General features: G+C 41.2%; 1 protein-coding gene across 2 annotated transcripts in view; it reads right to left on the bottom strand.

The window, feature by feature from the left end:
• The window catches only part of LOC124777778, a 73188-nt gene that overhangs the window by 9524 nt on the left and 38777 nt on the right, over positions 1 to 24887 (bottom strand). Inside the window, exons 4-5 of one of the 2 annotated variants that reach the window (XM_047253286.1) lie at positions 18818 to 18864; positions 12469 to 12611 (exon numbers count right to left, since the gene is read on the bottom strand). In XM_047253286.1, coding sequence (XP_047109242.1) covers positions 12469 to 12611; positions 18818 to 18864 — 190 coding nt within the window. The remainder of the gene's footprint in view (positions 1 to 12468; positions 12612 to 18817; positions 18865 to 24887) is intronic. The other variant, XM_047253287.1, reaches the window with a different exon arrangement.

The raw sequence follows: 24887 nt of genomic DNA, 5'->3' as shown, positions 1-24887 counted from the left end.
TATAAACCGAACACTGGTTGGGAAGCCGAAATCGATTTGGGGTGTCGCCAACAATATAGGCACTCCCTACACCAAACGATGTTTTTGAGCCATCAGTGTAAATAAATGTGGCTTCCTTCATTTGTGCACATAGAGCAGCAAATGCCCGACGATAAACAAGTGAAGGGGTACCACCCTTGGGAAACTGGCAAAGGTCACAGAGCAGGCAGGTCCGGGGACAGAGCCAAGGTGGTGCTGTACCCCAAGTTGTCAATAACGTTTTAGGAAAGCGGAAGGAAAGAGAATGGAGCAGTTGACGGAAGCGGACTCCCGGTGGTAGTAGGGAGGAAGGGCGGCCTGCATACCCTAAATCCAAGGAGGCGTCAAAAAAAATGTCATGGGCTGGATTTGCAGGCATGGAAGACAGATGGCTAGCGTAACGACTCTGAAGGACAGCTCGCCGATTGGACAGCGGAGGTTCAGCAGTCTCAGCATAAAGGCTTTCCACAGGGCTGGTGTAAAAAGCTCCAGACACTAAACTTAATCCACGGTAGTGGATCGAGTAGAGATGCTGAAGAATAGACGGCCGAGCAGAGGAGTAAACTATGCTTCCATAGTCGAATTTCGACCGCACTAAGGCACGATAGAGGTGGAGAAGGACCACTCAGTCCGCTCCCCAGGAGGTACCATTCAGGACCCGGAGGGTGTTGAGGGATCGCAGACAGTGAGCCGAAAGATAGGAAACGTGGGAGGACCAGCACAGTTTTCTGTCAAACATAACACCCAAGAATTTAGCGGCGTCCGAAAACGGAAGGTTGACAGGTCCTAGATGTAAGGAAGGTGGAAGAAACTCCGTACGACGCCAAAAATTAGCACAAACGGTCTTACTGGGAGAAAAGCGGAAGCCTGTTTCGATGCTCCAAGAGTGGAGGCGATCGAGACATCCTTTAAGACGTTGTTCAAGAAGGCTGGTACGTTGAGAGCTGTAGTAGATTGCAAAATCGTCCACAAAGAGGGAGCCTGAGACATCAGGAAGGAGACAATCCATAATTGGATTTATGGCAATGGCAAACAGTACAACACTTAGCACGGAGCCCTGGGGTACCCCGTTTTCTTGGGAGAAAGTACGGGAGGGAGTAGTGTTCACCCGCACTCTAAATGTGCGCTCTGCCATAAATTCATGAAGAAAAAGGGGGAGCTGACCTCAAAAGCCCCAAGAAAACAGTGTGTGGAGGAAAAATTAGTGTTGTGATAGATATTAATGCACATGATGAATATGCGTAAAATATTGCGTGCTCGAGCCAAGGGAAGGGATATGTAGTGCTTCGAGAATTTTGGGGTAAATTCTAGAAACACCTGGCTCTCCACAGTCTAGAACATCCGATATTTTAATGACAAGGGTGAGAGAGCCTTCTTACTGCGCCACACATATCTGTGTGTGCGGGAAGAACAGCTGTCGCGAGAATCCAGGAGCTGCGTCACACAAGCGGCCCCAACAAGTGGTTACCAGCAGCGCCTTGGAATTTATATAAAAAAAGTCAAAGAGTGTTTGTATAATGTTCTGTGGTTTGTGGTGTCGTCAGGATTGGTACAGAGACAGATGAAGTGTGTATTGTACAGAGGCTCTTACTCCATGTCTTGCCTCTACAAGAGGCAGAATGTATGTAATTGTATGAGTGTTTAGTCTATTCTGACATTTATCTTGGAACCAGTTTGCTTGCTGGAGTTTGTACAGAATAATTGTTACTTTGGTTGGCTCTGAGCACTACGCGACTTACCTTCTGAGGTCATCAGTCGCCTAGAACTTAGAACTAATTAAACCTAACTAACCTAAGGACACCACACACATCCATGCCCGAGGCAGGATTCGAACCTTCGACCGTAGCGATTGTTACTTTGGGATGAGAGTTGAAAATATATTGTTGTTGAACTGACAAGATTCTATGAGTACAATTTATTTCAAGAATAGAGAATTGGTTAATATTATTCCCTTTAACCTGATACAGTCTTTGGAGAAGACTTAAATGGTGAGAGTGACGTAGCTGATGACCCAAAGAAGAGGATCCGCTGCCCTCACAACGTATGAGTCAACTGGAAGAGAGATGTGAGTCGTCCAACCCAACACAGCACTGTCTCTTGTCATCCAAGAAAGCGTTAGAACCCCAGCTGGTGTTGCTCAGGCAGTGGAGAGCTTTGAGGTGCTGCCAGCACTCCTGCTTAAGTTGACAATGGTGAGGTAGCCACGTCAATCGGGTGTTGAAAACCAGTCCTAAGAGTCAATACGTCTCCACTACAGTAAGTGGATGAACATTAAGGTAAAGTTCAGGTTCCGGATGAATGGTACGACGCCGACAGAAGTGCATGACACACGACTTCATGGCTGAAAACTAGAAGCCGTGGGCTAGAGCCCATGACTGCACCTTGTGACTGGCTCCCTGGAAATGCAGAAGTCATCTGCATAAAAATAAGGGGAGACCAACGGCTCTACAGCTGCTGTTAGGCTGTTAATGGCCACTAAAAATAGAGATACACTCAATACGGAGCCCTGCAGAACACCATTCTCTTGAATATGGGGGAACTATGGGCGGCACCAACTTGGACACATAAAGTACGGAGTGACAGAAAGTTTTGGATAAAAATTGGGAGTGGGCCCTGGAAACCCCGCTCATACAATGTGGCAAGGATATGATGTCCCTAGGTCATGCCTTATGCTTTACCTATGTCAAAAAAGATGGCAACCAGGTGTTGGCGTCTGGAAAAGGCTGTTCGGATGGCACACTTGGGGGACACAAGATTATCAGTGGTAGAGCAACCCTGGCGGAAGCCGCCCTGGCATGGAGCCAGTAGCCCACGTGACTTAAGGACCCAACCCAAAACTGCCAACACACCATACGTTCCAGAAGCTTACAGAGAGTGTTGGTGAGGCTGATGGGCCGATAGCTATCCACATCAAGTGGATTTTTACCGGGTTTTAGCACCGGAATGATGGTGCTTTTCCAACACTGTGATGGAAAGACGCCATCACACCAAATCCAGGTGAAGATGGTGGGGAGATACCGCTTGTAGTCAGATGAGAAATGTTTAATCATCTGACTGTGGATCCGATCCAGCCCAGGAGCCATGGCTGGGCAATGTGCAAGGGCACTGAGAAGCTCCCACTCTGTAAATGGGGCATTGTAGGGTTCACTGTGGCTTGTAGTGAACAAGAGTACTTTCCTTTCCATCCGCCTTTTGAGAGTGCAAAAAGCTGGGGGTTAGTTCTCCAATGCAGAGGCTCGAGCATAGTGCTCAGTGAAGTGCTCGGCATTCGCATTTGCGTCGGTAGAGAACACGCCATTGATGTTAACGCCAGGGACACCTGTTCGGGTCTGGTACCCAAAAAGACGTTCGATCTACGTCCAGACTTAGAAAGGTGACGTATGGCACCCAATGGTCGACATGTACCTCTCCCAACAGCCCCATCTTTTTATAAGCAGGTGAACGCGGGCATGGAGTCGCTTGAAGTCTATTAGGTGCTCTAGGGAAGAGTGGCGCTTATGTTGCTGTAGAGATCGCCGACACTCTTCAATTGCCTCAGCAACTTCCGACTACCATCAAGGGACTGTTTTTCGCTGGGGGCACCCTAGAGAACGAGGGATCGAATTTTCTGCCACAGAAATTATTGTTGCAGTGACCTGCTCAATCACAACATTGATGGCACCACATGGGGGAGATTCAATGGTGACAGCAGGGGTGAAGGCTATCCAGTCTGCCTTGTTTAAAGCCCATCTGGGTAGGCGTCCATGGGCATGGCGCCGGGGGAGTGACAGGAAGATGGGGAAGTAGTCACTACCACACAGGTCGTCATGTGCTCTCCAGTGGATAGATGGAAGAAGTCCTGGGCTGCAAATTGATAAATCAATGGCTGAGTAACTACCATGACACATACAGAAATGTGTGGCGGTCCCAGTATTTAAGAGGCAGAGGTCGAGTTAGAACAGTAAATTTTCGGCATCTCTGCCATGGCCAGTAAGCATGGTATTACCCCACAAGGGGTTATGGACATTAAAGTCTCCCAAAAGTAGGAAAGGTTTAGGGAGTTGAGCAATCAGTACAGCCAATGCGTTCAGGGGTACTCCACCATCTGGATGAAGATACATGTTGCAGGCAGTAATGTCATGCGCCGTTCGTATCCTGAGAGCCATAGCTTCAAGAAGAGTTTGAAGGGGCACAGGTTCACTACATACCGAGTTCAGGAAATAAATGCAAACTCCACCTGACACACTATTATATTTGCTAGGATTCTTGTAATATCCCCTGTAGCCACGAAGGGCAGGGGTCCGCATTGTTGGGAACCAGGTTTCCTGGAGGGCAATGCAGAAAGCAGGTGTAAAGCTTAACAGTTGCCGTAGCTCAGCTGGGTTGTGGAAAAAAAACAACTGCAATTCCACAGAAGGATCTGTTAGAGCAAACGGAAATCAATCCAGAATTGTTGAGCCGTGTTATCATTGGTGATGAAAATTGGTTTTTTCAGTACAATCCGGAGAGAAAACGCCAAAGTCTGCAATGGTGCTCAAAGGGATCATCCAGACCAAAAAAAGCTCGCATGTAAAAGTCAGAAGTGAAATGCATACTTGTGTGGTTCTTTGATTCCAAGGGAATTGTTCATAAACTGTGGGTGCCTCTTGGACAAACAGTTAACCAATATTACTACAAAGAAATTTTAGAAAGACTTCGTAAAAGACTTCTTCGTGTCCATGCCAACATTGCTGATAATTGGATTCTTCATTACGATAATGTGCCCTCCCATACTGCTCTTTCAGTACAGCAATTTATAACCTCAAAACAAATTTTAGTACTACCACAGCCATCTCATTCACCAGATATCGCTCCATGCGACTTTTTTTCTATTTCCAAGAGTTGAAACGGTGGTCAAGAGACACCATTTTCAAACAACACAAGATGTCCAAAAAGCTGTGACGAGGGTCTTGGAGGATATTACAGAAGACGAGTTCCAGAAATCTTACCATCAATGGCAGAAGCACTGGAAAAAGTGTGTGCAATCAGAAGGGAACTACTTTGAAGGACCCAATGCTAAACTTGACTAAAACGGTAAGCAACATTTTTTTTCACATCAGTGTCATTACTTTATTGTCGCACCTCGTAGGGCTCAAATTTCCTCTTAGCCTCAGTGTAGTTCAATCGGTCCAGGGTCTTGTATTCCACTATTTTCCTTTCTCACTGTAAAATCCTGCTGTCTGGTGAGCAAGGGGATCCGATCGTAACCTAACCTAACCTAACCGATGCTCTCTGCAGTTGACACAGATGGGAGGTGGGGCACATGGAGTACTGGGATGGGATGGACGTCCACAATCTCAGCTTGTGATGCTGGAAGTACAGCGGGAAGACATATGCCTGAACTTCCAGCACTTAAAGCACCGCATTGGGGGAGGGATATAGGGCTTGACATCACAGCAGTAGACCTCACCTTGACCTTCTCGGGTCATGTGTCACCCTCAAAGGGTAAGATGAAGGCACTGGTGGCAACCTGATTATCCCTTGGACCCCAATGGATGTGCTGGGTGCTGGATGAAATGAACTCCTCATTACCCTAAGTTGGCGCGCTGCTCGTCGTCAGACTGCAAAAGAAGGTCCCTGTGGAATATAATGCCCTGGACCATATTTAAGCTCTTGTGAGGGGCGATGGTAATGGAAACATCCCCAGCGTGTCACAAGCGAGTAATGCCCATGATTGGGCAGATGATGCTGTTTTTATCAAAACTGACCCTGACTGCGTTTTGGACAAGCCCTCCACATCCCCAAACTTGTCCTCTAAATGCTCTACAAAAAACTGAGGCTTCATCGAGACAAAGCAGTCCCCATTAGCTTCATACATAAGAGGTACTGGGCCGAATAGGTTTCGCTGCCATTCTTAGCCTGGCATTCCTCCCACAGTGTTGCCAGGGCGGAGAACGATTTAGGATCACACTTCCTTGCATTGTACTGAGACTTGGAACACTTAGAGACTGCTGGCGTTTGATCACCAGCAAGTGAAGATGTGGCATACTTCATTGCATGTCATCTGCCCTGATGCCACCCACTCTGACCAGGGGCCCTCCACAGGGATGCCAACCAGTCGCAGCAAAGGTCACCTGGCAGGATGGATAATGCCAAGAGTCCTGATGTCCAAGGATAATGGCATCTACTCCTTGGCATACATGGGGAGTAAACGGCACAGGCATCAGCAGAGCAATCCCTGTGTAGTCAGGGGGCTACAACCAACAGGGTACATAGTGGCCCCACCACAACGGACTGGCTACCGTGTTGGATATGAGGTGCAAAGAATTCCATGGTCATTGTCGGTGCAGAAAACAACACTGCATAGTGGGTGGAGGAAAACACACCCAGAAATGTGTCCTCGCTCAAGAGATGGAGGATAAGAAAGACTGCAATCCCATGACGAGAAAGTGGGCTAAAGATCTCAATGCATGATGCACCATGTAGGGTGCCCTTCCCCAACTGGCTCACTCTTTAGGAGAATTTTGAAAAATGGAGGTCAAACCCTATAGGGGACCATCACATAAAGGCCGAAAGGTGTGAGACTCCTTTTAGTCGTCTCTTACGACAGGCAGGAATACCTTGGGCCTATTCTAACTCCCCTGCCTGCAGGGGGAGCATTTAAGTTCAAACCAATGCATGCTCTCTGACATTTATATGCGCGGAATTTAAGAATCAGTTAGTAGAAAATCGATAAACAGTATCTGGGGGCGGGGTGGGGGAGAGAGAAGGAAGATCTACATAAAATTTGATATTAGGTTGACATGTTTGGATGTTCTATTTATTATCCTATACTGATAAAATCAATATGTATCTTATGACTCAGGACTGTTACATATACACCCATTATACAGTCATGTGTACTTTAAGCCACTGTCATTTACTCTTTTCCTCTTCTGTATGCAAACTGTGGATGGTAAGTACAATTAGCAGTAAGCTCGCCGCGTGCGGTAGATGCGCGGTCTGAGGTGTCTTTTCACGGTCCGCGTGGCTTCCCCCGTCAGAGGTTCGAGTCCTCCCTCGGGCGTGTGTGTGTGTGTGTGTGTGTGTGTGTGTGTGTGTGTGTGTGTGTGTGTGTGTGTGTGTGTCATCCTTAGCATAAGTTAGATTAAGTAGTGTGTAAGCTTAGGGACCAATGACCTCAGCAGTTTGGTCCCATCAGACCTTACCACAAATTTCCAGTAAGCTCCATATAATCTGTTTTCCCAGCATGGTCATTTTGCAAGATGTGAGGGGACAAAGTTATATTTTGCTTGACTCTACTTGGAACATAATGCTTATGTTGTTTTAAGAGAATAGTTATCTGTGACACACAATGCCTCTTGTTTATACCACTGAAATTTAAATAACATCTCCAAGATGCTCTTGTACCTAGTACATGAATATGTGATGAACATCAACTTTCCTGTGGAACTTCTCTATCTTGTACCTGGTGAGGATCCTCCACTGATGAGAAATGCTCAATAACAGATCAAAGAACTGTTTTGTAAGCTATCTTTTCTGTGGGTAAATTACATTTACAGCCACATCCTGAGTCACTTTGACTTTCAAAGGCCAAATCAATAAATAGATCTGTGGTACTGCCATAGGTACCCACATGGCACCATCCAATGTGAATTTAGTGATAGGCCATCTGGACGAATCCTTCCTATCCAGTCACCACCCAAAATCCCTTCCTTCTTTCACACTCATTGATGGCATTTTCAAGATATGGACTCATGACAGGGGCAACATTCACTCTTACCTCCATAATCTCTACACCTACTCTTAAATCCGCTTCAAGTGGTCCTTCTCAACCCAATGAGCCACCTTCCTTGATCTCTATCTCCACCTCTCAGATGGCGCCTTTCATATCAAGTGCACTAACCACATACAATACCTCCACTTTGACAGCTGTCACCTGTTCCATGTCAAAAAGTCTCTCCTCACCATACCTTTTCAGTCATGTTTTGTGTGTTGCTACTGTACTTTGTCTGCAAGATGTGTTTTCAATTACCCTGTGTCAGCATATTTTTACTAATGAAGAGATTTTACATATTTTGGAGAAATCTTAAAGTGAACTAGAAAGTGGCTTACAGGATTCTGATTACGATTTTCTGTCAGATGCAACTAATTATGAAAATAGAAAATAGTGAGATAGGTAAGGTTATCATGTGTAGATATCTCTCCACAATAGTATCAGCAGTCAACTGAACCAACAGTGAAGATGGTTGCTAGAGACGAAACGGAATGGACGGTCATTAACACGCTGTCTTCTAGAGCTGCTTTGAACATATTAAAGGAGAGCCACAGCATATTCTTGCTACCCATGGGATAATTCCATTATCAGTGCTACCTCACTTCTTTTTTATAAACTGGTTCTCTCTCTCTCTCTCTCTCTCTCTCTCTCTCTCTCTCTCTCTCTCTCTCTCTCTCTCTCTGTGTGTGTGTGTGTGTGTGTGTGTGTGTGTGTGTGTGTGTGTGTGTGTTTGGAGGGGGCACGCATAAGCTCAGAATGAAATAAAAATACTACTTGGGTCCTGTCGAAAGAGGAATTAAAGGTAATGAATGGTGTCATGTACGTCAGACGTGCATTTTTTGCTAAAAATGTTTCCTTGGATGATCTTTGGACACATTCTTGAGGGCTAATTATAAGACACAGTTTCAGTGAACTTATAGATTCCTCTCCTTTGATAAGAAATCATTCCAATTCCAACACATCCCAACTGATGAGTTCACTATTATTTCTGAAACATGAAATAAGTTTCTTGAAAACTATCTCTGCTGTTACTGTCCTGGTGAAATATTGCAACTGAAGAGCAGTTACTTAAAAAAAGGGGGAGAGAGAGAGAGAGAGAGAGAGAGAGAGAGAGAGAGAGAGAGAGAGAGAGAGGAGGAGGAGGAGGAGGGGGGGAGGAGGAGAAGAAAAAGGAGGAGGGGGGAGGAGGAGAAGAAAAAGGAGGAGGGGGGAGGAGAAGAAGAAAAAGGAGGAGGAGGAGGAGGGGAGGAGAAGAAGAAAAAGGAGGAGGAGGGGGAGGAGAAGAAGAAAAAGGAGGAGGAGGAGGGGGGAGGAGGAGGGGGAGGAGGAGGGGGAGGAGGAGGGGGAGGAGGAGGAGAAGAAGAAGAAAAAGAAGAAAATTGTTATTTTGCTGTCTCAGCTGCATCTTTATTTTTATGATGACTGGCTTGGGTCAAAGCTGATTGTCTTCAGATATATGTAGTTGCATGAGCAACCCATTATGTCCCTGTGGAATCATAGATTAGAACATAGATACTTAAAAAAAAGTTTATTCATCATGCACCAAAAAAATCTGACAAATACTGACTCAAGTTTTGGACAGCTGCAGATGTGGGATCAAAGTAAACTTTCAATGTTTTTCCATGTACAATGTATGAATGGAAACTGACCAGTCAACCAGCCACTGATAAAGAGTTCAAATGGCTCTGAGCACTATGGGACTTAACATCTCAGGTTATCAGTACCCTAGAACTTAGAACTACTTAAACCTAACTAACCTAAGGACATCACACACATCCATACCCGAGGCAGGATTCGAACCTGGGACCATAGTGGTCGCGCAATTCCAGACTGAAGCACCTAGAACCGTTCGGCCACACCGGCTGGCTTGATAAAGGGTTTTACATTCTTTGCCTCATGGAACCATTTATAAATGAAGGAATGAACTTCACAGACAACTTTGTCACATCCCTTCAGCTTGCAAATAAACTTCAACAGACCAAAACATCACTAATTAGAGCAATGAACTAGATTCACCGAGAAATCCCCAACAACTTGAGCAACAATTCTGACACATTCCATCATTATCTTGAAACAACTGAAAAATCAGAATGCACCCTGACAGTATACCAAGGGAAATGGAATACAAATTTCATTATCTGAAATTAATCTGAGTCGAAACAAGGCCCCAGGAGTAGACAACATTGCATTAGAACTACTGACAGCCTTGGGAGAGCCAGTCCTGACGAAACACTACCATCTGGTGAGCAAGATGTATGAAACAGGAGAAATACCCTCAGGCTTCAAGAAGAATATAATAATTCCAATCCCAAAGAAAGCAGGTGTTGACAAAGGTGAAAATTACCGAACTATCAGTTTAATAAGTCACGGCTGCAAAATACTAATGCGGATTCTTTACACAAGAATGGAAAAACTAGTAGAAGCCGAACTTGGGGAAGATCAGTTTGGTTTCCGTAGAAATGTTGGAACACGTGAGGCAATACTGACCCTACAACTTACCTTAGAAGCTAGATTAAGGAAAGGCAAACCCACGTTTCTAGCATTTGTAGACTTAGAGAAAGCTTTTGACAATGTTGACTGGAATACGCTCTTTCAAATTCTGAAGGTGGCAGGGGTAAAATACAGGGAGCGAAAGGCTATTTACAATTTGTACAGAAACCAGACGGCAGTTATAAGAGTCGAGGGGCATGAAAGGGAAGCAGTGGTTGGGAAAGGAGTGAGACAGGGTTGTAGCCTCTCCCCAATGTTATTCAATCTGTATATTGAGCAAGCAGTAAAGGAAACAAAAGATAAATTCGGAGTAGGCATTAAAATCCATGGAGAAGAAATAAAAACTTTGAGGTTCGCCGATGACATTGTAATTCTGTCAGAGACAGCAAAGGACTTGGAAGAGCAGTTGAACAGAATGGACAGTGTCATGAAAGGAGGGTATAAGATGAACATCAACAAAAGCAAAACAAAGATAATGGAATGTAGTCGAATTAAGTCAGGTGATGCTGAGGGAATTAGATTAGGAAATGAGACACTTAAAGTAGTAGAGGAGTTTTGCTATTTGGGGAGCAAAATAACTGATGATGGTCGAAGTAGAGAGGATATAAAATGTAGACTGGCAATGGCAAGGAAAGCGTATCTGAAGAAGAGAAATTTGTTAACATCGAGTATAGATTTAAGTGTCAGGAAGTCGTTTCTGAAAGTATTTGTATGGAGTGTAGCTATGTATGGAAGTGTAACATGGACGATAAATAGTTTGGACAAGAAGAGAATAGAAGCTTTCGAAATGTGGTGCTACAGAAGAATGCTGAAGATTAGATGGGTAGATCACATAACTAATGAGGAGGTATTGAGTAGAATTGGGGAGAAGGAGGAGTTTGTGGCACAACTTGACAAGAAGAAGGGATCGGTTGGTAGGACATGTTCTGAGGAATCAAGGGATCACAAATTTAGCATTGGAGGTCAGTGTGGAGGGTAAAAATCGTAGAGGGAGACCAAGAGATCAATACACTAAGCAGATTCAGAAGGATGTATGTTGCAGTAAGTACTGGGAGATGATGAAGCTTGCACAGGATAGAGTAGCATGGAGAGCTGCATCAAACCAGTCTCAGGACTGAAGACGACAACAACAACAACTTTCTCACTGAATCTTTGAAATCGGCTGTATTAGGTATAGATCTACTACCAAATAGTGATGTATGAAAATTTGTGCCAGACCAGGACTTCAACCCAGATTTCCCACCTACCGCAAGCGGTCACCCTGACCACTTCGGCTAACAATGCAACTTCACAGACCTACCCAAACTTCCACATGCCATGCTGCCTACATCCGTATATCAGAGTATTCAGTAAATTCACAGTCAGCAAATTAATTTTGGAGTATTTCACACACTTGTAGACTATCAACAGTGTTCTTTCAGACGATCATGTAAGCAATGTCATTATTCTCAGCCGACTGCATCCTGAAGCTGCAGTAAATGAAGAAGGAAAGAAACCAGAAATGGTTACCTTCTATAGTGCTGAGAAGGATGTTCAGATACTGTTTATCACATGTTTAATAAATATGTCAGTTCTTCAAGCAGTGAATGAACTTGTGACTGGGGAACAACAAAGAACAGGACAACTGCTACAAAACCAATCAACCAAAGGTGCGACTGTAGGACCAGACAAATAATAAGTGTCAAACTGGAATGTGGAAAGATAGTAAGACCAATGACATCTGTGGGGGGAAAAACCTTCCTGTGGAAAATATGCACAAAAAGTATCAATAATCTGCTAAAAGTGGGATTCCAATGTTTGGAATCTAGAACTGGAATAAATGAATACATGTTTGAAACTTTATGAATAGGGTGCATTACTGAATAGATAAGCAAGATTTTTGTATCCAAAACAGTAATCTAAAAGTGTTGAAACTTGACAAAGCTTTCACTGAAATTTATGCATGTCATATACATGAATGGTAGTAAATGGGTCTTAGATTAACAATCTCTATTTTTAATGTGATACCCATATAAGGTTAAGCAACCCCTTCCTTCTGTTCTAGGGCTGTAACATTTTCCAGGGCCTTGGTGTCAATATTTTTCACTTAACGTATACCTCTGTTCCACAAAACTTTGACAATGTTACAGTAGTGTTACGACAAACAGAATAAAATAAAACAAACTAAATTAAAATTTTATTATTTGCTCTTATTTTTTACAAACTTCTTTTATCCTCAACCTTACCTGTACGTGTGCAAGTCTGGGAGTTTGCCAGTTCATTTTCAAACGTAACACTCAGTGTTCCTTCTGGGTACTTTTTTGTGTTAACTCGTTGCCTGCCTATACGGTTATGTGAAATCCTGTTACAATCCTCGATTTCAGAAAACCTTTGTAAGGCAAAACACAAGAAATAGCATGATTACTCTCAGGAAAAAATAACAAGTCCCAAATAATACTGTTTATGATGCATTTAACAACTAGTGACATGAAAATCATATTATGTTTAACTCAAATCTAGTTATATCATACATATACTTATGCAAGATGAAGTTATGCACTTATGTTGCTGGTTGCAAACTGTTTATTATTAAACATACAGTATCAGTTGCATAACAACAGAGAACTCTTGTCTGCACAGAGCAGATACTGCATAATGAAGAACTTAAAAAAAAAAAGATAATATTAAGTACCCTACTTGCACCCGTTATTCAGTTGTTAGGGTAACACACAAATCTGTAGCAGTAATACTACAAAAAACAATATATGATTGTATGGCATCCCTTGCTCGGAGACCCCGTTTGGGGTTGTTCAGCCGTGTGGTGCAAGTCTTTCTACTTCACACCACTTTGCTAAATTGCACATCAATGAATATGTGATGAAATGTTGATAACAACACAAACACTCTGTCTCCAAGTGAAGAAAATCTCTGATCCAGCTGAGAAATGAACCCTGTAACTCTTGACACTAATCCCTACCACTAACCCGTAGACCATGAACTGCAGACATTAGCAGTACAACGTGGTAGTCTTGATAAAATTTATGGATCTAGACATGGGCTTTTTAGCAGTCTACACAACAAAGTATGGTTAGAACAATGTTTAATAAGCGTTGCAATCAATCTTTTGTTATTTGGCTTTCAACCACTGATGGCATCTTTGTAGAAATTTTTAATGAACAAAATTATACTATAAAACGAATAATCAGTAGCCTCTCAGAACATGACATGCAGTTCCTTTGCTAAACGTTACTATCGATCAGGATATAAATTCTACTTAATCTGAGTTCAAGAGGATAGTCAGTAAGCCAAATATTGATTATTTATGAAACTCCTCCAAGACATGAATAGGAGGATGCGTACAGTGCTCATAGCGTGGATGACAAATACAACAGTTTTATTAATAATAATGTTAACTTATTTGAAAACTATTTTCCTCCAAAACTGACCCAAATTAGACCAAAGTCTACAACAAAGCCATGGATTCATGGATTACTCAAGGAATAAAGGTATCCTGTAAGACAAAATAGATACAATTTCCATCAGTCAGAAACAGCTATGATATACATGATACAGATCATTACAAAGCATACTGCAAAATATTGAAGATACTAATATGGGTATCAAAGCAAATGCATCATCAGAAAAGGGTAGTCACATCAGATAAAATAAAGACAATATGGGACACAGTTAAGGTAGAGACTGATAGAACCAGAGATGAGGAGGAGCACGTAGCATTAATAGTAAATGATACATGGGTATAGATGTGTGCAGTGTTGCTGAACTTCTCAATAAGCACTTCATGAGAGTTACTGAAAAGATGGGGTTGTCAGGTTCATTCGATGCTGATATGGAATATCTCAGATCAGTCACTACAAGTAACTATAATAGTAAGAGTACGGCTTCCACAACACCAGCAGAAGTAATGTCTACCATTCAATCCTTAAAATCAATAAATTCTAGTGACTATGATAATATATCAACAAAGTACATTAAATAATGTGCCTCTGACTTTAGTGACATTTTAAGTTATTTGTGTAACTAGTCATATCAGTGGAACATTTCCCAAATGGTTGAAATATGCAGAAGTTAAGCCTCTGTATAAGAAGGAGATAGATAAATACCGTCAACGTCCAATTTCACTTTTGCCCATATTCTTAATAATTTTTGAAAAGGTAATATACAGTCATCGTCTTAAACATCTGACCACAAATAAAATATTATTCAAGTCACAATTCGGATTTGTAAAGGTTCCTATATTGGAAAGGCTTTCTATACACACAGTGAGAATGTACTTAATTCATTAGACATTAATTACATGCTACTGGTATATTTTGTGATCTGTCAATGCCATCTGACTGCATTGATCACAATATCCTTTTAAGTAAATTAGAATATTATGGCACAAACAGCAGATTCTGCAAAATGGTTGAAATCCTGTATCTCTGACAGAAAAACTACAACGAATGAGGAAACCTTTCTCTTTATCAGCAGGCTAGTTGGCCAACCTAATACTGCAACTGGTCAAATGAATAAGACAATGACAATAAATTTGAACATTCAGTATACTATGTTAGTAAAGGAAATGTTGATTTGTGGGTCCTACATAGGTGAGAAAACAGAATAAAACAGGATAATGTATGGGGTGTTAGCACTGAAATGGGTCCAGCTGAAAGTACATGTTTATAATGCAGGGAAGGCACTCCCCATGTGTCTGCTCAGGTGCAACAACTAGAAGGAACACTTAATTTTATTATGGAATCTGCTTTCTCTCAAATTCATGGATCTGTTTTGTTGTCCTCAAGTATAAGGTATAGGGAAGTGTAACGCTGGTTCCCTCTCCAGGTTGGCCAGGGTGGCATATACTGCAATTATATGGTCCATGGTCAAGTCATCAGATTCAAACAAGAGTTGAACCTCTTGTAATAGGATCAACTTATGAGAGTACTTCGAGTAGCACATCCATTGTCTGCATAGCATAACTGACTCTGAACAAAGTCCTTGACGCAGTGGTAGCCTTCTTAATTTTTTGACAGTTTTTTCATCCCAAGCCATTGACATTCTGTGCCTTAATAGCAACCACAGATCAACCAAAGGGATTCTGAGATTTAATTACCTTCATCACAGCTTCCTTCACCTTCCGAACTGCAAATTCATTTTCCGAGATGTCAATGTGATTCAGAGTCCAAATGAATGTTATGACGACATGATGCTCGACCAATCTAACCTGGATTGTTTGATAACAGCGTGTTCAACAAGTAGCACTGATCAATAGCTGCTAGGCAGCTCATATAGTCCAAGCATAATATGATATCAACTTTGCAGTGAGAACACTTCACGCACTCTGCAGTTTGTGGCCTTTAGCACACACACACAAAAACAGGGAACTCTAAACTGGCTCCAGAGTCATCTGTACATGTCTGTTCTGAACTGGGACACTCTCCGCATTTATCTGATAAGACGAGGTTTCCCCCCCCCCCAAATTCATCATTTGAAAAATATGAGGTCGTCTCATATTCATAGATTAAACTATTCCTGTTGAGGTAAATGTTTTTACAATATTTTCGTCATATTTACAGGTGAAGCTTTGACTATTTATTTTGAAGAGTCCCAAAGAGTAGAGCTTAAGAAACAATACATCCGTTCCAATTGGCTCGAGATTTCCCAATACACAGAAGCACTCAATGAAAACCTATGAACCAGGCATAACAGTCTCGTAATTTGGACATTTATCAGATTAGATAAACGGGAAGGTGAACAGTAATCTCTTTGGCTTTAATGTCAATTCGTGTGAATATTTAAATGCTTTACTGAATTGAGAATTTTAACCGGATTCGGACTTTGAATTGTGATAGTGGGAAACTAACTTCACGTGACTAGTGATCATAGTTAATGACAGTTTGCGGATATTAAATAGAAATAACTTACTTACTGAAAGTGACAGGATATTATCTAACACCTGTGATGCTACTGGGAATCCTACTTAGACATCTAAGTGTCGAACTTCTTTGAATGAGATCGTGTGAGTGAACCTATTTATTAATAATTCTCGTCAATAAACTGACGTCATTAATTTGAAACATAATACAAGTCTTGAACATTAATTTAACTTAGATTAATAAACGTTAAGGTTACGTGATCTATGCCAAGAGCAAACTAGCAATTTGTAACTAAAACAATTGAACGAAAGGTTAAAGTATCGTCGTCTGTAAACATTGGTAGTAAAGCTACTAAAGATTTTTTCTCTCAGAGTTGGGAAGACTATGTGTGTAGTGACCCACGTTTAACCTTGGGTCTTGAAAGTAATCAAACTGATACTTAGCCGGGACAATATTAAATAAAAGTAAAACCGTTCAAGGACAGTCAATGTGTAAAAAATAAAATCAAACTTTCACCTATTAGATGAAAAAGTGAAAACAGAAAAAGGGCTGCTACAATGTCCATGAAAGAAGAAAATTTTACAACTGTTGAAACCATGGTTAAGGGTTGTTAATAAACCTTTATACCTTCAATTCGCTGGCTGATTTTCCTCACATAATTCATTTAAAATAACACATTAAATATTGAGCTGAAATTCATCTGCTTCTTCAGCTAAACCCTCCAAAGCCTTTACGCAGGCATTACACATTGTAAAAATGTTGCAATTTCTGATGTTTGTAGGTTGTCTGCCTTGGTTCTCCTGGACAGCACTATCTGAAAACCTGAACTTTCTTATTGATGTTAGGTCCACCTGATCTCAACATAAGCCATTTATTTATGGACAAGTTGGCTTCAGAAACTGCTTCACATAATTTATGATGTAACACATCACTGTGAACTTTGCTGACTAAGAAAGCTGTTGAGTGATGTGTTGTTGTGCAATGCAAACTTCCTGACCTAAATTTAATGGCTGCCTGGAATTTTTTTATCTTTGATACTTTGGAGACCAAGCCCGAGCATTGCTCGGACCACAACTTTGTGTTAAAAAGACTGCACCCACGGTACAGGTCAGGAAGCAATTTTCCCAGTGCATGAGCCACCTGTGGCTTGAAAACTGCACTTATTTCGCATGAAAACAATGTACAGACATCTCACTACCTGTGCCTTGACTGAAGCTGCTTTCTGTTGTCAATTTCTAGAATTATTTCAAAAGAAAGATAAGAGAATGTCATAGCTGCTGTCAGTATGATCATATTGACAGAATTATGCGTTTACTTGTTAGGTTTCACAGTTTTCTGTAATCCTGCTACAAAAAAGTCATATTTGTTGAATGAGCAAGAACTTTTGGAAGTTTAAGAGGAAGAAATTGCTCAAAAACTCACCCTACACCAAAGAACTAAAGTATATTTGAAAAATAAATCTTGGAACTTGGCTCTTTTATTATGTATTACTCTTGGAGATACATCAATTACATATGTGCTAGTAACGCTTTAAATAACTGCATAAATGGCTGGTTTCTTAGGCCCAATATTCTTCCAAGTTTGCAGTTTTCAAAGTTTTAAATTGATACTTTCATCAAAACTCCATGTGTAATATGATGAACATGCTACTTCTAACATATATTCCTAGAAATATGGTGCCAGTCCATCAGTCATTAGGCATTTCATTTTCTTAGATGAAAGGGAAAAATGTTCAGGAAGAATGACAGGTATCATCATCATAAAAAAAGTTATAAATGTCATTTGACGAATCCATATACCGACTGGAAAACACTGAGTTCATTGTCCAAATAAATTTAATGATGGTGGAACTATCCGTGGTACTTAACACCTAGACTGTTGACGATGTATCGAACTTTAAGGTTGTGACTGATTTGAAAGTTATAATGTAACTGATGTTGACATTTAATTTTGAAGTTACGCTTATAAATTGTTGAAAGGGAGTCATTAAAAACCGGCTGAAAACCTTTTGTCTCAAAATTAATAGAGCAAGAACACACACTGCAAAATATCTCACTTTCGCTAACTTTCCCCCCCATGCGGCACTTCACTTTTCAAACAGTCTTTCAAGCCAGTCACTATGGAATTTGGATTTTCCCACATCACAGTTTACTTTCAAAATTGAACAGAATATCACAGCAGCACAATTAGAATCTGGAACAAAAACAGAAGAAGGTGTAATAGAGGAACAATCGATACTAAACTGTTGTGCAAAATAAAAAAAATAAAAAACCCTCAAAAACTGAAAAATGAACAATCTATCTCAAATTTCAGAAGGCCCACAGGATAGATTTTATCTTCTATCGTCATTGGAGTATTCCAAAAAGTTAAATGAAGGAACATGAATCCAGATACTCTGGAACAAAAGTAAATAACTTAATTCCTAAAAGGGCGAAAAGGTTGAAAAGGTGACTTGACTCTTCACCTTGAACTTCTGCTACAACACTGTGAAAACAGTCAATTTAAAATCCATAAAATAATCAGGAATATCCGGCAACTGACGTGTAAAACACTTCAGTAAAAGTACTAGAAACAAGCACATGAAAACAGACGCAGAATGTGAGCATACGCATATTTGAGCAAGGGTCTTCACATATGTAATTAGACTGCTATTTAAATGCAAACCGTAAAACTTTACAGGTCCATTAATTTTGAACATACGGCAGATGAGTATACGTACAAGGCTGGAAACTCTTGCATATTCTCCACTCTGTAGGGTGGCATCTGCTGGAAAAAAATTAATGACTTGCTGTAACATATCTTAATAAACTGAGTGTTTCTGTGTAACAAAGTAATGTAAGATTTATACAGCAAAAAACACACATTTGTTACAGCATATCTCAACAGTTTTAAAATATATAGTTGCATATTACACAGTAAAATTAAACACTAGAAAACAAATGAGAAAATGGATGGGTGGAGCAGGGAGGGAGGAGGGAGGTGTGTGTGTGTGTGTGTGTGTGTGTGTGTGTGTGTGTGTGTGTGTGTGTGTGTGTGAGAGAGAGAGAGAGAGAGAGATTGTTTTCTATGAAACTGTGTCTATGTTATCCTTTATTTTTCAAAACACAGCAAGAACGTCCGACAATCATTCTGTCACCCCTCCCTCACGTATAAATTGTCAGTAGCATTGATTGAGTGGTTAGGAAAGGTTCATAAATAATACTGTCACTAACCAGGATGTCCCTGAAGAACTCAATGTCCTAGTTTCGAGGCCTGCTCACACAGTTACTCAAAAATGTAGCACTTACTCTGATTTTATAAGGAAAGAGGAATGGACTGACCTGTTCAAGTACATAAAATACCTCACAGATTCTGTTCGTTACAAGGCCTTGGGCAACTAAATAACAAAACAGTATAGGCAACCAAAACATCTGCCATTGTTTTTCTTTACCCATATTACTCGGCAAGATGAACAGGTTACCTGGCTGAAGTAAGAGCGAACTCCATCACATAACTAAGTACAGAATCTTGAGTACAGTTTTTATTTATATATTGTGTGGATAACCATAAATATGGTTGGATATACCTCTGCCTGAGTCATCCATACAATTTGGTTCTTATAGCATGACATGTCTTGAAACTGACTAACTCATTTATATTTTTAAAAAATGGGAATTTTTAAGTCTTGCCCCCTTTCGGAAAAATTTCTGTGGACACATATCTGAAGTTTACACTATTACTACCTCCTTTCCCTGCTTCTCGGATATATAAACTACACCGCTACCGCCGCAGTCCTGTAACCAGATGTTCTTGCTGAGTTATGCAACTACAAGAATGTCGTAGCAAAGCCATCAAGTACAATTCTTTAGGAGAACCAAAATTCAGCCCACATGAAAAATTTATGAAGAGACTCATAATGTACTAATAGCAGAAAATCCTGATGCAATACACACAAAATGCGTAAAGGTAACCACCCACTATGTAGATGAATCATAGAGTAATGAATGGGCACATTAAGAATTAAAAACAGACGTGGAGAAGAGCACCCTAACATTTTGCATGGTTCATGTATAGTATAAAGAGATGCACAGAGCTGAATGGAAATTGCGAATGGAAAGCCAACTTTCTCACAATACTCTATTGTGTAAATTTAAAGAACCAATACTATCCAGTACTGTGTGCTACAGTTCTGTTGCCCCCATTGTATGAGGGCGTGCTGATAAGTAATCCTTTGAATCTTATGTGAAAACTAAGATTTTTAAATAAAACAATCTATATTAGCATTCTACATTTTTATTTTTCATGCCTGGATATTTATTTCTCAACACAACCATCTTGGCAACAAATACATTTTTACCTGCGAGAAACTAGTTATTTGAAACTGTCACTGTAGAATGTTTGACTTCGTTCATGGAGCCACAATATTACCTCTCCTTGCACTGCTTCATCACTGTCAAAGGGAAGTCCTTAAACATGTTCTTTAAGTTCCGAAAACAGATGAAAATCGGGTAGGACCAATCAGGAGTGTATGGAAGATGATCAATGACAGTAAACTCAAGGTTCTTGGATAGTTGCAGATGTCACAGCACTCCTGTATAGTCTGGCACTGTCATGCTAAAGGAGAGGGTGTTCCAGATGTAGATGAACTATTCGAATTTATGCTTTCCGCTTCCCGCACACTGACAAGGCTACGATACATGCCACCATGTTACAGGCTACCATTTGAAGCTCTCTAACAGAAGAGGGTCACAACTTGCATCGGTGAAGCAAGAAAGTAAACAGTAGTATGCATGGCATGCAATATCTCAACTGACATTGAGAACAGAATAAAAAAATTGGAGACATCACTTTTCAGAATACCCTCATATTTCGAGAAAATGGTGATCATGAAAATAAGGTGAGATAGAATAGGGCACGTATCAAGTCATACAGAAAGCGACACTGACAAAACTTGGTACATTGCGTGGAATGGCGAGACGGTGGGTGTTTGAGAGTGCACTGCCATTTCTGAAAATAAAATATTGCACTGAAAGCAAGGATCAGTTCGTAACGAGAAGACACTCCCAAAAGCCCCATTCATACTATTGTTGGATGATATTGTATCTCCGGATTGTGTCACATGCATTTATATAATAATAATAGTTCTGCCACATCCTGGATCCTAGATGTATGTTAGAATACAGCCTTGTTGCTGTAAGGTGTCCAGTTGGCTTCTTCTAGTAGCCGTTTAGTTAAGTTTCAATAAATGATGTACGCAGCCAATCTGCTGCATAAACTTTTGCATTAAGCCTTGACCAGGTTTCCAATACCACTATGGGCATCTTTGTCAGAAGGAATAAATTCTGTTTCAGAATTGCATTCTGTTGAAACTACAAGCATACATTATGAGCTAAAATGCTCAAGTCAAATAGCAAAAGTCATGGAGGACTTAATCCATGCTTTCTGCTATTTGACTTCAACATTTTAGCTCATAATGTATTCTTATAGTTTCAACTCAATGTAAGTTATGTTACTCTACTCCTTCTGAAGAAGATACTCTTAGTGGTACTGAAACCTGTTGTTGTTGTTGTGGTCTTCAGTCCTGAGACTGGTTTGATGCAGCTCTCCATGCTACTCTATCCTGTGCAAGCTTCTTCATCTCCCGGTACCTACTGCAACCTACATCCTTCTGAATCTGCTTAGTGTATTGATCTCTTGGTCTCCCTCTACGATTTTTACCCTCCACGCTGCCCTCCAATGCTAAATTTGTGATCCCTTGATGCCTCAAAACATGTCCTACCAACCGATCCCTTCTTCTAGTTAAGTTGTGCCACAAACTTCTCTTCTCCCCAATCCTATTCAATACCTCCTCATTAGTTACGTGATCTACCCACCTTATCTTCAGCATTCTTCTGTAGCACCACATTTCGAAAGCTTCTATTCTCTTCCTGTCCAAACTGGTTATTGTCCATGTTTCACTTCCATACATGGCTACACTCCATACAAGTACTTTCAGAAACGACTTCCTGACACTTAAATCTATACTCGATGTTAACAAATTTCTCTTCTTCAGAAACGATTTCCTTGCCATTGCCAGTCTACATTTTATATCCTCTCTACTTCGACCATCATCAGTTATTTTACTCCCTAAATAGCAAAACTCCTTTACTACTTTAAGTGTCTCATTTCCTAGTCTAATTCCCTCACCCTCACCAGATTTAATTTGACTACATTCCATTATCCTCGTTTTGCTTTTGTTGATGTTCATCTTATATCCTCCTTTCAAGACACTGTCCATTCCGTTCAACTGCTCTTCCAAGTCCTTTGCTGTCTCTGACAGAATTACAATGTCATCGGCGAACCTCAAAGTTTTTATTTCTTCTCCATGGATTTTAATACCTACTCCGAATTTATCTTTTGTTTCCTTTACTGCTTGCTCAATATACAGATTGAATAACATCGGGGAGAGGCTACAACCCTGTCTCACTCCTTTCCCAACCACTGCTTCCCTTTCATGCCCCTCGACTCTTATAACTGCCATCTGGTTTCTGTACAAATTGTAAACAGCCTTTCGCTCCCTGTATTTTACCCCTGCCACCTTCAGAATTTGAAAGAGAGTATTCCAGTTAACGTTGTCAAAAGCTTTCTCTAAGTCTACAAATGCTAGAAACGTAGGTTTGCCTTTTCTTAATCTTTCTTCTAAGGTAAGTCGTAAGGTTAGTATTGCCTCACGTGTTCCAACATTTCTACGGAATCCAAACTGATCTTCCCCGAGGTCCGCTTCTACAGGTCCGCTTCTACCAGTTTTTCCATTCGTCTGTAATGAAACCTCGTCAACACTTATTACAATAAACTGCAAGTCTTTGTCATCTCTCAAGGTACAGCATCAGCTATAATGAGAGAGCAGAGGGAAAGGTCAGTGGCTGTGAATGATCTGTCTACAGAGCTGAAATGTGTCTTTTTCCTGTATTGTGGGAGTACACACCATTTGACATGAGGAGCTTCTCAATCACCTTATCACTGAAACAAGTGTATGTACAGTCCTCCTGCATGTGTTGCGCATTCACGTCTCAGAAGAGGGAAAAGGCATAGGGGATATCATTGATGAAGTTTACAGGGTCTCATTATCCACATGTTCATGAGGTGGCTGATACAGGGAGCAACTATTATTCTTAATGGCGTATAAACTTAACCATTTCTGTTCGAAGGTGGAAGGTGATGGTATAGAGCAGCACATATCATGGCCAAGTACTGCCACTCCACTCTTAGCCCTCCCACCATCTGTAGCATCCTTCCTGTGGATGCTGTAGCTTTTAAATACAATGTTGTCTGAAGGTTTGAAATACACCTTATGTATAGGCAAGAGGGTCTATTCTGTTTTAAACATGTTCCTTTTTTTTTTTTCTCTCTCTCTCTCTCTCTCTCTCTCTCTCTTGCACCAGTCAATACCATCTTCCTCGTATCTGACAGTTGCCTGAGAGTTTTCTTTGGATTATGACTGTTTTGAGATGTGAAATCCACCTTTTTGGTGCAGGGCACGCAACATTGTGGTCATCAGTGCACTGATGAAAAGTCAGCATACCATTCTAACAGGAGGCAGAGGATGTGTGTAGGCTATCCCCACATGCTGAGTGGTTTATAATTTTATAATGCATTAAAGTCCAACATTACAGGGATGAGGCACAACAGTTCACAAAATGTCAAAACTCATGTAATACAGATGTTAGTGTTGGCAAAGATAGTGGGCAGATCTCCAGCCAAACCGACGGCTGCCCTGATGTCAGTATATGACATAAATGCAACCAAAACAAAGTGGCACACCATGAACTTCACAGAGTGGAGGATCCTCCTGTCGAAGGAGGGAACCATGTGTTAAAGGGCAATGCCCTATTCACAGTCTGGTGAGCAGCATTTCCTTCCATCAGTGAGGTTGACACGAAGTCCACCATGCCTCAGTTGTCGATCTGAGTGACTTCAATTTGTTTTCCATCACCTCCAATCATTCAGTTTCAGACTGACACAGGATTTAGCTGTGAGATAATGAAATGATGGTATACAAGGGAATGGCACATCGATGTACACCACCATCCCAATGTGCCTCTTTGGCTCCTTTGTCGGCTACGTCATTTCCTTCTATCCTGATGTGTCCAGGAACGCAGCAAAATACTACTTTCTTGCCATGGTGTTCGAGCATTGTAAGGAGCCATGGATGAGCCGAATCAACTGGTCTACTGTATACATTTGATGGATCACTTGTAGTGTACTGAGTGACTCACAACAGACAACAAACCTTGTACTGTGAAGCTTGTGAATCCACTCCAGTGTAATCATAATGCCATATAACTTCGCATCACAATTTGTAAATTGCTCCGTGCCAGGGAAAACAGTTGAACACCTGGAGGTATTGTCTCACTGGGATCGATTCATACAAACAACAAAGAAACTTTGCTATGTACTTAAAATTGAAGTAAACAGCTTTACGTTATCCCGAATGGCTTGATCACATGGGGGCTGATTCCTGAACAGCTGCTCAAAGCTGGGGACAGATAGCTGCATTACATGCCAATGACTAAGGCAACGCTGAGATTTTCAGGGCCTGTCGGGCCAAAAGGAGGTGTTGCAAAATCCAGAGTGGTGGTTTACCAGCCTCTGCACACAGACTCTGAACTGGGATGATCCAAAAGCCTCCAGTTGATATCTGAATGCCTTCATGGTGGACAGCACCTAACATCTTGAGGTACGACATACGGGCTGATCCATAAATCCTGCTACCGTAATCTAACCATTATCTGACAAGTGGCATATAAAACTGAAGGATGCAGTACCTGTCA

This window comes from Schistocerca piceifrons, chromosome 2 (assembly GCF_021461385.2).
Source record: "Schistocerca piceifrons isolate TAMUIC-IGC-003096 chromosome 2, iqSchPice1.1, whole genome shotgun sequence".
In the NCBI taxonomy this organism is placed as follows: domain Eukaryota; kingdom Metazoa; phylum Arthropoda; class Insecta; order Orthoptera; family Acrididae; genus Schistocerca; species Schistocerca piceifrons.
This window is presented reverse-complemented; position numbering and strand designations above follow the sequence as displayed.